This window comes from Tenrec ecaudatus, chromosome 16 (assembly GCF_050624435.1).
Source record: "Tenrec ecaudatus isolate mTenEca1 chromosome 16, mTenEca1.hap1, whole genome shotgun sequence".
In the NCBI taxonomy this organism is placed as follows: domain Eukaryota; kingdom Metazoa; phylum Chordata; class Mammalia; order Afrosoricida; family Tenrecidae; genus Tenrec; species Tenrec ecaudatus.
The window spans coordinates 53349250-53363867 of record NC_134545.1 but is presented as its reverse complement, the minus strand read 5'-3'; the positions used below and the strand labels follow the sequence as shown (position 1 = coordinate 53363867).

Sequence of the window (14618 nt, the reverse complement as noted above, 5' to 3'; positions counted from 1 at the left end):
AGATAGAAAACCAATTGTGGTCTTTTAATTCCATCAAGACAGGAAAAAAAATACAGAAAAGTGCTAAAAGGAGATAAATAGTAAGTTCGTTAATGACTTCTCCATTAATGCCACCCACTTTTCTACTCACTTACCCAATCCTAGCCCAAACCGTGTTTGAATACATTTGCTCTACTAGGTGTTATATATCTCAAGCACCTGATATTCTTTATAGCTTACGAAGTTAATGATCTATATTGACTTTTGACTTATTTATTCAACTTAATTTTTTAAATGCCTAAGATTTATGAGAAAAGAGCTTTAGCAAATGACAAATGTTGTCATTTGTATCACATGCTTGGACGTGAAACCCTATGAATTCTTACTAAACCACGTAAACTACTATCTGCAACAAGAACATTTGGCAATGCTCAAACTGTGAAACTTAAATTTACTACACTTGGTTCTTCTGAGAGAAGTATGTGGCTCACTTGCACTAAATTACAGAAAGAAACCCATTGGTTCCCTTCCCTTGAAAAGAAGTCTTCATAAAAATATTGACAAAAAGAAAAGAAGCCTTCATTGGTCAGATTGTTGAGATCAGGCGTCTACAGTTAGTGTCTTCTATGTGGGTTAAATGTTTTACAAACCAAATCAAGGCGTCCTCCAGAGAGTTATGTGGCAGACTTGAGCCCAAATACCTAAATCTAAGATCCAATAACCACCACCAAATCAACTGTAAGTGGCAGGTAGTACAGACTTTGGATAGCAGTGTAGCAAAGCATAGCAGTTAGATAACAAAGATGTAGTAGATTATGATATAAAAAAAGATGAAAATCTGGGTGTTACTACAGTACATTTTTGTTCATTTATGTTTAATATTGCTTATAACACAGGATTATTAATAAAGTACCAAAGATGCATCAGAACACAAGCATCTGGGTAAAATGATTTGTTTCATTAGGCCATCAAATAAACTGGCAAAGAAACAATCTGTGCATTAGTATTTGATCTGCCTCAACAGAAGATACTACTACTATAAATAACTCTAAACACAAGCACATTTTCGTGACTAAGGTAGGAGACTGGTATACTCAAACTTTCAGATTTGATTTATAATTGTTCACCAGTCACTTGCTGTTTTGACAAGTTACTTACCAACTTGTGCTGCCATTTCTCCGTATATTTATCCCCTAAGATGAGGATAATTCTTGCAAATTGTGTCACAAGCATTTTGAAAGGAACCATGAGTTATTGTGTAATGTTCTTGAAATTCCTCAGATGTGGGGTCCTACACAAAGTAAAGTATTATTATACATCTAAGAGTAGTCATCTGTTTGCATACTGATTTTTTCCCTACCCCTGACACTGATGCTTGAGAACTAATCTTTCTCAAAGCAAAGCATCCAAAGCAAACATACACTCCTGACCAAAGCAATTTACATTTTTCAAGTTTTCATATTGTCCACATTTTTCTCTTAGAAAGCATCATAAAATTAGAAGCTTATAAAATATAATGAGCTTCCTTGGTCTTACATGCTTTGGTTCAATAAGAAATGTGTTGTGAAGCTTGGTATTTCTAATCTACTTTAAGTGAATAATTGTGGCTACTATATTTAAATTTATTTTCCTATATTTGTTTCTTTAACTACATTTTAAGGTACAACTCATTGCTAGATGTATGTTTTACAGAGAGGTCAGAAAATGCAGAAGAAAGGAAAGCAAGCAAGCAATTATTGCTGTGTGACCAAAGTGCTTTTAATGGAATGAACCAACAACAGAAATTAACATTTTGCCACACAGAATCAACATGCATCATCTATAAAACAGTTGAGGACTGACAAAGATAAATTTTATATGGCTGGCTTTCCAAGTTGAGTTGGCCTTCTGGTTAAGTGAAAAACTAAATATATTTGAATTTTAATTCCTGTTGACACAATATCACGTCCTAAAAATGAAACTTTCAACCCTCTCATGAGCCCTTAAATGATTTTCTCTTTGAATTTATAATTAAAAATTAAGCATAAAATTAAATTTTTTAAAAGATTTTATCAAAATACCAGTGAGAATCTAGTTTCCTCCTAAACATGTAATTACTCTACCTCCTAAATATGGTAATGGAAAAGCTTTGTAGAATAAAGATAAAAGCTCAGGATTTGGAATGTTCTCGGCACATTCATTAGCCCAAGTGATCTCATTTAATTGCATCTATTTCAATAAGCTGGAGGCCACAATACTTGCCTCTCCAGTTCCTTCATAAAGTTGTTGAGAGTTTAAATGAGATACTCTACATGAAAGAATTTTGTAAACAAACGCTACCAAAAGTCATTTTCAGAAAGAACTATACATCATCACCTACAAATTTGCAGTCATAACACAGTTTAGTACTTTTTCTAACACGAAACAAATAAAAATAGGTATATAAAACACATTTAGCACCAGAGTCACCAAATTATACCTATAATTGGATATACAGTGAGTAAATGTTCTTGTTCATTAAGGTATACATCTCCTATAGTTATAATCTTCAGGAATTATTTTTGCAAGGTGTATAAAAATGAAACAAATCATTTAGATGTATAAGTCTAGCATATTAAATATTAACACATTTGTCAGAGACAAATTACGAAAATGCTAGCCACTAGCTTAAAATAAAAGTATTACATAAGTTCTAATGAAGGAAAACTACAATCCTGAAAGTGAATATAACTTCACTTCCCTTGAAATAATTCAGAAAAGCAAATATTAACAGCAAGGGGTATACATACCCAAGGGGCTTCAAAAAATCTGCAGAAAATTTCCAATGTCTTTCATTCCATTTTTCCACTAGTTTTCAAACGCTTCCTCATATGTGTACATACAAATCTTGTTTGGTTATGCTTCACTTTACTGAGCTTCAAAGACACTAGATTTTTACAAATTGGAGGTTTCTGACAACCCTAAGTTGAATAACACTAGTAATGCCATTTTTCAACAGCATATGCTCACTTTATACCTGTGTATCACATTCTGGTAATTCTCAAGCATTTTCATAATGCTATTGCACACTTGAAAGACTACTGTAGAGTGGAAACAAAACACTAGGAAACGAAAACACTGTGACTCACTTTATTGTGATATTCACTTTACGACAATGGTCTGTAACTAAACCTACAGTATCTCTGAGGTATGCCTGTACATGAGAGCAGAGATGAGCATGGGCATTATCTACATCTTCGTATACTTTTAAAAAAACATTGCCATTGAGTTGATTTCGACTCATAGTAATCCTATAGGTGGTTTTCCACACTGTAAATCTTTTCAGCAACAGCCAGCCTCATTTTTTCTCCCAAAGAGAGGCTGCAGGACTTGAACCACGAACCCATGATTAAAAGTCCAATGTCTATCCCACAGTACCACCAAGGGTCCTTGGATATATTTAAAAAACAAAACAAAAAAAAAACACCTCCTGACACTGAATGGATTCTGACTTAGAGCAATTCTATACAGGGTAAGAATGTAAACCTTTACAGGGACAAAAAGCCTCATCTTTCAGCAAATAAGCAGAGCTGCTGGTGGGTTTGAATGGTTGACCCAGCAGTTCGCAGATCAACACTTAACCCACAGCATCACCAGGATTCCTTCATGGTATAGTTATGGACCTCAACCTTGGGAGAATGAAAACTCTCTCCCAACAGTCAATACGTCAAATCTATTTACTGCACTGTGAAGCCAAAGCCTTCATATTATCATTATTCCTTCTCTTTTACTCTATTCCTAGCCATAGACCATTTAATCTGTTTGTAAAACCGGTTTCTGTGAGGCGACAACTTGAGATCCTTTCTGTGTGTCTTCTTTCTCACACAAGTTTAAAGCTCTGATAAAGTGGTCTATGTTATTATAAAGTCCTAGAAATACATGGTTAACTCAATGACCGTAAAAGACCTTAAAGTTAAACCCATTTAAGTAAGTTCTAACAGTCCTTTATCTTCTAATCTAGTACACACACACTTTTTATTAAATAAAAAAAGAAGCTCTGAGGATGGGGCACATTTAAATCATTAAGGAGTAATCCCAAATGGAAATAATTTTCATTAAAAATATTATTGGAAATTTACCACTCAAGCACCTTAAAACAACTGAGGTTAAACGAAGTTCCTACCAGAGGAACTATCTTGAACTTCTAGTTTCTCCCACTGAGGCTTGGACTTCTGGTAATAAAAAGCTTTGCTGGTATTTGGGAAAGTACCAGCTGCCCTTCTTCCCACAAGCTTTATTCCCCCAAAAAACTAAACAGCTACCCGTTTTATTTTTACTGGCTAAACACTTCATTTCCACCGGAATCTTTAGTTTTAAGCCCACAATGATATTTCTCATTATTTAAATTCTCTAGATTCAAAACACACCGTATATACTCAAGTATAAGGTGACCCGAATATCAGCTGAGGCACACAATTTTACCACAAAAACTGCATTAAAAATGTGCTGAAAAACTCGACTTATACATGACTATATAAGGTGTGTGTATGCGTGTGTGTGTGTGTGTGTGTGTGTGTGTGTACACAGCATGTCAAATTCCATTACCTTCAGCTGTTTTATTTATGTATGCTTAACTTCCAGCCCAGGCTCTAAATTTTTCAGACAAAGTTCATGTCTCTTTTTTGTCTCACAGTTTAGCGTATACAGTACACCCTGGTCAGAAATGAGCCATAAAGAGGCAGATCAGAAGCTAAGGAAACCTATTCTCTCAACTTTCTATTACCAAATGATGCTTCCAGGATGAATCAATAGACTTATACAGATGTCACAATGCAACCATCATCACAATGTCAACATGACCAGGAAGAAGTCTCTTTGGCTAGTGAAGTTTCTGAGAATCTTTCCATAGAGGCAGAAGTTGTTCCAGGCATTATATTCATTATACTATCAGGGCTCAGTGTCTTTGTCCTGGACATAAAACAGGGAACATTTAATAACATTTAAGATCTTTAAGTCTTAATAAATTTCAGTACGTACACTGCAATTTCTATGTTGCTGGCTTTATACTTGCTATTTGCCCAGCTGCCTCTCAGAAATTACTAAAACCATAATGGGGTGTTATTTCTATGGGACATGTTAGCACAAGGACTAGCAACAATTCTAATGTCATGGAAATCTCAATCTGAGACAGCATTCTAAGCTAAAGAAAAGTGTCTGATTCAGAAGCAGATCCACCATTCAAATGAACATTTTTGTGTTATTTTCATTTTATTTTAAATATATTACCACTCATTTTCACCAACAAAATCGCCCCAATGCTGAGATTATGAAAATCTAATACGGTTCCATAAAAAAAATCTTAGTAGAGAATATGAAAGCCACCATTGGCCTGAGCCTCACAATACTTAAATCAACCATTCAGCCAATAAATGTGAAGTTACAAATGAAGGCAAGGAAGGTAGAAGAAAAGAGATACAGTCTAACCACAAAGATAGAAAAACTACACAACAGTTACAAGCTAAAAAAGTGAAGTTTTGCAAAGGTGAGGTATCATGAAAGAACTATGCCTTAATTATATTTATTGGGTACCTACATTAATGTCTCAAGAGCAGACTAGCAAAAGAAATTATTTAAATAAAGGGATATTTTTCAAAAGGTGCACAGAAGTGTCATTAAAGAGAAAAAAAAGTTAAGAGAATGATACATCAGTACTGCTAGTCTTATCTAAATTTATCGCCTTGATTTATTAACTTTTGGTTGGTAATGAAAGCAAAATTCATATGAAGAATATTTTTAAGAGTGGTAACATTTGATTTTAAAATATGTAAGTACATCCAAGGAAACAACATGTGACTAAATTCTTCAGAATTCATATTGTCCTATAATTATAAACTGGGCTTGTATGCCCACTTCAAAATCAGAACATTTCATATTAAAAAACCTTAAAACTTTCATTCCCCCCCACCCCTACTTTGGGATATATTAAAAACCACATAAATTATGAGCTCAAAATCTACCCAACATGGAGATGAACACCTGGTGGGGTTTGATCAAGTGCAATATAAATGAGAGGAATTACTGAGAGCCGAATGAAGGTTCAATGTGATAGTGCGACAAGAGTAAAGTAAAAGGAAATGGAAGAACTAGGAGATAAAAACATGTATAGCGCTATAAATGCAGACATTCATATATGTAAATATATTAACATTGTCTATGTATATACATTTATATGTTAAGTATCAAGGTAGCAGATGGACAGTGCCTCAACTAAAGTCTTCCCTCAACACAAGAACATTTTGTTCGAATGACCTGGCATTCTGTGATGCTCACCTTCCCAAGGAAAGCTGAAGTGAAAATGGGGGCATAAGCAAATGTGATGAAGAAAGCTGATGGTGCCCGGCTATTAGAAGATACAGTGTTTGGGGTCTTAATGGCTTGAAGTTAAAAAAGTTCTAGCAGTGAAACAGCAAAGCCCACATGGAAGAAGTATACCAGTCCTGTGAGATTATTAGGTGTCGATAGGATCAGGTATCAGACATCAAAAGACCCAAAACAAGCAATTATATCAATGTGAAAGAGTGGGGGCAAGGGGGGGATGGAGTGGAGACACAAAGCCCATCTATAGACAATTGGACATCCTTTCACATAAGGATCAAAGAAATGAGTCAGCCCGAGGAAACACACAACATTCCTCTAGCTCTTTAATGCTTCCTCCCCGCCACCACCACGCCCACCCTCCCATACACCACACATCATGACCCCAGTTCTACCTTACAAATCCGACTAGACCGGAGCATGTACACTGGTACAGATAAGAACCCTCAACACACAGAATTCACGATATACATACCTCTCAGTAACACAATGGGAGTAGGGGATACCATGAGGGTAGGGGAAAGGTGGGGGGGGGGGCAGAAGGGAGAGAAAGGGGGAATGGATCACAATGATTGACATATAACCACCACCCCCAGGGGGATGAATAACAGAAACATGAGAGAAGGAAGACAGTGGATGGCATAAGATATGAAAATAATAATTTATAATTTATCAAGGGTTCAACAGGGTAAGAGGATAAAGGAGGGAGGGGAAAAAAGAGGAGCTGATACCAAGGGCTCAAATATAAAGCAAATATTTTGGAAATGATGGCAACATAAGTACAAATATGCTTGATACAATTAATGTATGGAGTGTTACAAGAGCTTCAAGAGCCCCAATGAAATGATTTTTTTTAATCTGCCCAAGACGGTTGAACAAAACTTTTACTAAAGAGGCTCAACAGACTATATTATATACCTACGCTCTCCAGACTAAAATTCTACACACTGCAGGCTGCCTTTTCATCATTTTACAACATCAGTTGTTTATGTTCTGAAACCCAAAGCCTCATGCAATAAAGGTTTGTGAAATTAAAACACATGCAAAATAATTTAAATACTTTTAGAAGCATGCAAATATAAAGAACATAATTACTTAAAGAACTTCTTCATTTTTTAAAGTGTGAGAGAATGTGGATTTAGGACTAGAGAAAAATAATACTTCAAAATTTAAGTGATATACTTATTCTAAATAGCAACAACAAAAAAATTAATTGCCAACTTACCTGGTTTCTTTCTAGATTTTTCATGTCCTAGTTGTCCTAGATCATTACATCCACATGTGTATACTGTTCCATCATCCAGAACAAATACAGTATGTCTGAGTCCACATCCTACATCTTGGACCTTTTTATTTATAAAAAAGTCACTTTTTCTGGGCTCTAGAACAATTTCTTCATCAATTCCACCCAAGCCTAGCTGTCCAAAGGATGCATTTCCCCAGCACAACATGCTTGTATTTCTTTTGGTCTTCCAGTTTCAATTAAAAACTCCCTTCTTAGACACTGGAAAGCTGGCAGTAATCCTATGTCTGGGGAGACAAGGAAAAAGTTAATATGGCTTCAAAGAAAACATGATGTGTAATTGTCTTTTCAAGTGCTAGCCTACGTTAAGTCTACTTTATAATAAACCACGCTGACACCATCAAGTTTCAAAAGTCAACTACTTGTATTTTTTAAATATAACCTGTAGAAAAGTATAGAGAAATTACAGCCATCCTCCGTGATTCTTTTCACAATTATAGACATGCTAACTAGTTTTGACTTTTTGTTACCTTGGAAATAAACTAATGGATAAATCCCAAATCTTAATTAAATCAATCTCATTTTATTTATTTCTTGCTTTAAAATATAATTTCAATAAGAACAAGCAAGGGGGGGGGAGAACAAGCAAGGAAGCATCTATCCACCACCCCAAAATTCAAATAGTGAAACATTTAGCCAACCGCAGAAATCTACCACAAATCATGGCATAATTAAACCTTCTTATACCTACCTCCACATCAAGAGAAAAATGAAGTTCTGATCTGTAACATACAAAATTAATAAGGAAAACATTAAATTTCCCTCAATTTAAGTAATTCTTCCAATAATTTACACTATTTTTGTCCTAACTGGCAGTGGAGACAATTATGTCATGAGGTTAAGCCAATAGCCTCCAATATTATATCGTACAAATCCAAAAAAGAAACGTTCTGACCTTACACAAATTCAATTTCAAAACTAAATGTTAGTAACCACAATACAGGAGGGGGAAATGCAGTAGAAACAAAGATGTTTCCGCCAAAGACAACATTTTCTACTAGAGGCGGTAGCTGAGACTGAACTTTCTCCAGTGACCAACCTATCTATTTATGTCTCTGGGGCAAACACTGGAAGATGGGGAAGCCTGCAAACGAGTCTAGCGCTGCCGATTCTTCAAGAACAGGAACAGGGGGGCTGGAGCCGTGAGTTTCATGGCGAAATCCGTAGACCATTCCAGCACACTGACAGCAAATGTCTGATTGTAAACACTCAAGTAACAATCCCAGCCCACGCCACCTAATCCTACGTAGATTTTGAAGCACATCAAATTACTAAATAACAGCATTAGGAGAAATTCGTCTTTTCCCCCTTGTTGACACCCAGTCCTTCACAGAGAACCTGCCTAGTTTAAAAATGCCGTTTTCCTACGTTCTCCCTAGCAGGCACTGAAGCTACCGCATGCCACCGACTGTCCGCTGAATGAAGTTTGATTTCATTCTTTGGGGGCGTCACTACTCAAGAGTTGCCGCATTGTCTTCCGGTAGTTCTTTTTCTTTCTTCTTTTTTTTTTTAAATTTTTAAGGGAAGGCAGGAAAAGACCCCGATTTCTGCACACGAGGTTTCTAACCACCTTTCTCTTGAAGAAGTCAGTTGAAGGGGCCTGGGGAAGGAGTCCCTTCGCCAGCAACAGGTAGGGGATGCGAAGCAGTTTATGCCCAGCCTTCTCTGCACTCCGTGCACCCCAACCACAGCACGCCGGGGCCCGGAGGAGAGAAATCGCTCGCACCCCACAACCTCGTGGACCGACCAGACCAGCCAACTACAGCAGCCGCCCGCTCGCAGCAGCCGCAGAGGCGGCCCCGGCGGCCCTGCGCTCCAGGAGGCCCTTCCCCCGGGAGGTGCGACATCCCAGCCCCCGGGCCGGGGGCCCCGATAGTGACCTCTCCCCCAGCTCCGCCCCCGCCCCCACCCGGGTGCTCGCGCAGAAAGCGCCCAGCGCCAGGTCGGCCTGTAGCCGCCAGCCTGGCCGGCCCCCTCCTGAATGAACGCCGTCACTCGCTCCCGAACCCACGGGGGCAACGACTCACCGGCCCCTCCGGAGGGAGAGCCCACGGCGACGCGGAGCGGCCCCTCCCCAGAAAGCCAGGCGACGCGGCGGCTCGGGCCGGGCTCCAGCTCCTGGACCCCCGCCCTCAGCCAGGGGCGACGGTCACCAGGGCTCCTCAGGCGTCGGCGCCGCGGCTCCGCGGCTCCCCTCGCTGGCCTCTGTGAAACTTTACCGGGTTCCTCAGAGGAAAGCAGCTGCCACCGCTGACCAGTCCAGAGACGAGCCGTCAGCGACCCGGATGGAGCGGGAGGGGAAGGGCGGAGGCGAGCCCCGTGGAGAGCGTGTGGGGCGGGGAGAGTGGAGGGAGAGGCAGGGGAGAAGGAAGACCGGGAGGCGGGGAGGCGACAACGCGGGGAAGGGGGGAGGGGCCGGCCGGAAGTGGGCCGCGGAGCACGCTCGCGAGCCCGCCCACTTCCCGCCCGCGCGCCTGCGCCGGAATCCTCCCAGGCCCCGTGGATCGCGCGCCTGCGCAGTGTGCTGGTTTTCGTTGCTTCCAGAAAAGCTGAACACCCAGAAAGCAAGTGGGATTTCGGGGGGGTGGGAAGAAGAGGGCAGCAGTTGTCCACCAGTGTAATAACAAGCTTCACCATGCACGAGGCTCTTTTAATGAAGAAAAAAATCGCCGTGTTGGAGTTTGTCTAAGAGAATCCAGTTATTTTATTCTCTCCGTAAGGAGAATTTAAAGTAGCAGATGAAACGTCACAAGTCCGAATATCAAGGCTTTGAAGTCACTTATCCTTAACTAGTGCTTATCTATGTCAATCGTTAAAGCTACTCCAATGCAGTGCCAACATCACCTATTGGAGGTCCGGAGAATTCTGACTCATTACTTTGCACATTATGAAAGAAATATCCAAGAACGTCCTTCATAGTGAGATAATTAGTAGTGTGCGGGCTATAGTCCCTGCTATTTACAAATAAGTAAAACTAGACTCCCTATGTTAGTCTCATCTTAAAAACTGGAAACTTTTAAAACAGAGACTTTTTAAATTCACGGTAGAATGTGCTACAAACTGCTATTTATTGGTAAATACTGAGAATCTGGAAGGATTCCATAGTAGGCTTTCTTTTATCTGTTACTGAAAACTATTTCAGATAAGGGAAGTGTCTTTGATAGATAGAATACTTAGCTTATTACAGTGTAAAAGTTACAAGATGTGTACAAGTTCAAAAAGGATAATTGCACAATTGGGAGTGGTGGAAATGCCCCCCAAAAAAAATCTTAACTTAATTATTTCACATCTACATTGCTCTAGGACTCGATGTCTTAGAATATATCATCCAAGGGGAAAGTTAATGGAATTCAGGATCTTTAAGGTAAGTATTTGCAACAAATAAACACTTTCTTTAAGATAGGTATTTGCAACAAATAAACAGTAACATTTGAGTGTTATGCTAATAATGAAAGTGTTTCTTACTCCTTTAAGGTTGCAAATGGATATTCATAATGAATGAACTTTATAATGACATCCAGGAGGGGCAGAGACTGAGGAAGCTTTATAAAACTCAGTCTGGGAATTGTCACATATCACTTCTGCATCCTTAACATTAACAAAAACTGTACCTGTAATTGCAAAAAAAAAAAAAGCTGGGAAATATAATCCCTTTTTTAGTTCCTAGAGAAGAATTAAGAGCATGGTGGACAACTGTCTGCCACGTACCACATCTAAATCTGAAATATTTTTATAAAAATAGATCTGTATTGGAGAACTAAAATACATATTTCTGGATGTCCTTAACTTTAGAGCCTGTGAATCCTATGGTGCAAGATCTCAAAAAACAGACAGTAATCATCTTTAAAGTGAAACAAGTATAGGATCACAGGTTTAGGATAATACAAATTTGTTGTATAAAAGCTCTATGGCTTCTGGTATTTGTCTGGATTCAAAACCCGAACCTTGTAGCCCATCTAAGACCACTGTACGTCAATCCCCCCAAAACACACAGAAGTGTCCTATGATTTACAGAAAGTAATTTCTCAATCTCAATTCTATAAGTGAGGGGTGCTAATATTTCACATCTAATATTCCATAAGAGGATGTGTTCAGTACCTTGTATGCAGCAAGTGTTTTACAGAAGATCGCTTTTATTATTATTAGTGTGTTTCAGGAGAGGCCAGTCCCTGGAGAAGGACATCATGCTTGGTAAAGCAGAGGGGCAGTGAAAAAGAGGAAGATCCTTGTGTTAGTCCAGGTTGACTAGAGAAACAAATTCATAGACACTCATATGTATATAAGAAAGAGCTTTACATCAAAGAGTAATTGTATATTAAGAAAATATCCCAACCCAGTCCAGATCAAGTACATAGGCCTGATATTAGCCCTTATGTCCGATACCAGTTTACAAATTCCTCTTCAGACTCACGCAACACATGTAATGATGCCAAATGCAGGAAAATCACAGGGCAATAGGTGGAAAGTCTTATGGATCCAGTGGCAGTGGAAGCATCTCAGCACTGGTGTGGGTCTCCACTCTGCACCTCCAGCTCCAGGGCTCTAGCTCCATCAGTGCAACTCCATGTGGCTTTTCAACAGGAATGTCTCGAAGGGAGAGTGTGTGTCTTGCCTCCAGGGATGAAGACAGGAGTTCCCAGACTCCTAAGGAGACAGCCTTGCTCACACAGAGGCCTCATTGGCTATGACCTTAGTGACAGGCTAGACTCTAACTACCCCTTTGCTGAAGTTGACAGTCTGTCACAATCCTCAACAAGGTGGGTTGACTGACACCTTGGCAAAACAATGGGTTCAAACATACGAACAATTGTGAGGATGGCACGGGCTGTGGCCATGTCTCATTCTAGTGTACATAGTAGGGTCACTATGAGTGGGAACTGACTCCACAGCAGCATGCTCTCTCCTGGAGGAGCCATGGTTGGCATTTGTCTGCTAGCCACAGTCAGCAGTTTAAACCTCAACCAGCTGTTCTGAGGAAGAGCAAGACGACTTTCTTCTCCCCTAAAAATTTAGTCCTGCAATACTAAGAAGTTCTACTCTAACCTATAGAATCACTCGGAGTTGGAATCGACTCAATGGCAGTGGGTAGGTGGGTATCTCTCCTGAATTACAGGTAACAAGAGAGCATTTGGGAGAGTGTTGTACATCATCAGTAATACAAATTTTAATTTAAAACCAGAGTAAAATGTTTTAATAGATTTTATTATTTTCACTTCTGTTAAAAATAAAAACCTCAAGTCTGTAGTGTGAAATATATATTTTTATGAGATTTATTTTAAGTAATTAGCTCATAAAATTGTGGAGAACTGGAAAGTCCCAAATCTGTAGGTCCAGAGACAGGCTGGAGAGTCTTAGAAGCTTGTGTCCTCATATTTGTAAGTCAGCCAATGGAAAAAGTAAGTGTAAAAGAGTTCTGGTAAAATGTCCACTTATAATCTGGAAGCAGACGATATCCTTGAGAAATTTCTTTTTCCTCTAAGGCCTTCACCTAAAAGGTTAAGGTCCACTTCCAGTGTGAAAGGTAATCTGCTTTACTGAAAGTCAACTGACTTACTCACAGGCCACTACTTCATAATAGCAAGGAGACTGCTAGCATTTCGCCAAACAACCAGCCACTGTAGCCTAGCCAAGTTGACACATAAAGCTAAACATTCAAAAAAAGAAAAGAAAAACCTAAACGTCACAGGTGTAAGTCCAGAGGAACCAGAAAGTGATCATATTTGCTAAAGATAAGATTACAAAACTGGACAGGATTGCTAAATTAAACTAGGACAAGAATGGAGGACACAAGATTATTTAAGAGCCTGTTAAAATCTCCCTGCTACTGAGTCCATTCTGACTCATAGGGACCCTCTCGGACAGAATCCTACTGCTCTGTGGGCTTTTGAGACAGTAAATCTTTACAGGAATAGAAATCTTCATCTTCTTCCCGAGTTATTGCCTTAAAGGACATAAAATTAAAGTAAGATTCTGTTGTAATAATCCAAGTGGGAGTAGGTAGTGGGGATGGAGATAAAGAAGGTAGATTCAACGTTTTTGGGGGATAGGTTAACAAGGCTATGGTCGATGATTTGTAGGGAACCTGAGAAAGGAAGGAATGCTGACCAATTTTAAAATCGACTGTCTTATAGAATCCTTCAGAGTCAAAATTGACTTGATGGCAGTGAGTTTGCTTTTGAATAGTAAGTACCTTTAAGAAGATTCAAATGGGTAGAGATAGGAAATAGGAGGACAGGTTTTGGCTAGGAAGTGTTCTGCTTTGACCTTCACCTTTTTATGACCACCTACAGACAGACAGTAGTACATAAAATGACCACCTACATTTCCACCTTTGGCTTGAGTGGGAAGCTTCTAGTCCACTTTCAGTGCATACTGCTATCAGGGAGGGTGTGTATAACTATAGGAATCTGAAGAAATGGGCCATGGCTCAACATTTCCAGCACCAGAGACCCATGGACTACTATATATAGTATCTCACTAATTATATACCAAAATCCATCGTACCTAAACATTTTTTTCCGTTTCCTCCAGAATGCCTTCCAATACTGAAAACACGTGGTTTCAACAAAAAATTCAAATCAGAAAATAATTCGGTCTTGGAAAGATTAAATTTGAAAAAGTATATTTCTTCTTTTTGAATTGTATTACAATAACACCCTTTTTCTATTATCCTAGGCCACTATGGGCCTAGCCCAGAAATGCGTGAGATGGGGAAAAGAGCTTTTTCCTGACAATAAGTAGGAAGGTGAGGTAGTTAGTTTATTGTGCCTACCTGTCCGATAAACACTTGTGGGGTTAATTGAAGGGCAGAGAGATAAATGGCTCAATGAGCCTTGCCTTTCTAGTTCTGGGGTCTCTTACTTTCTGATGGTCAGACTAGGGTGCAGCTGCCTTAGCCAGTTCCCTGCTTCAGCTGGCAAGTCTCATTTCCTGCAAGACATCCCTGAGGAGAAGCCACATGGACCTACAATGATGCAGCCCTGGATGCTGGAGCAGCTATGTG

At 39.3% G+C, this 14618-nt stretch overlaps 1 protein-coding gene across 3 annotated transcripts in view; it reads right to left on the bottom strand.

The window, feature by feature from the left end:
- HERC4 (HECT and RLD domain containing E3 ubiquitin protein ligase 4) overlaps positions 1 to 9993 on the bottom strand; it is a 132726-nt gene extending 122733 nt beyond the window's left edge. The window contains exons 1-3 of one of the 3 annotated variants that reach the window (XM_075534773.1): positions 9643 to 9993; positions 8307 to 8337; positions 7538 to 7842 (exon numbers count right to left, since the gene is read on the bottom strand). In XM_075534773.1, the coding sequence (XP_075390888.1) occupies positions 7538 to 7763 (226 nt within the window). In that variant the 5' untranslated portion in view covers positions 7764 to 7842; positions 8307 to 8337; positions 9643 to 9993. Of the gene's footprint in view, positions 1 to 1137; positions 1271 to 7537; positions 7843 to 8306; positions 8338 to 9642 lie in introns of those variants that run through there. The other 2 variants (XM_075534774.1, XM_075534775.1) reach the window with 2 other exon arrangements.
- Positions 9994 to 14618: the final 4625 nt, after the last annotated feature.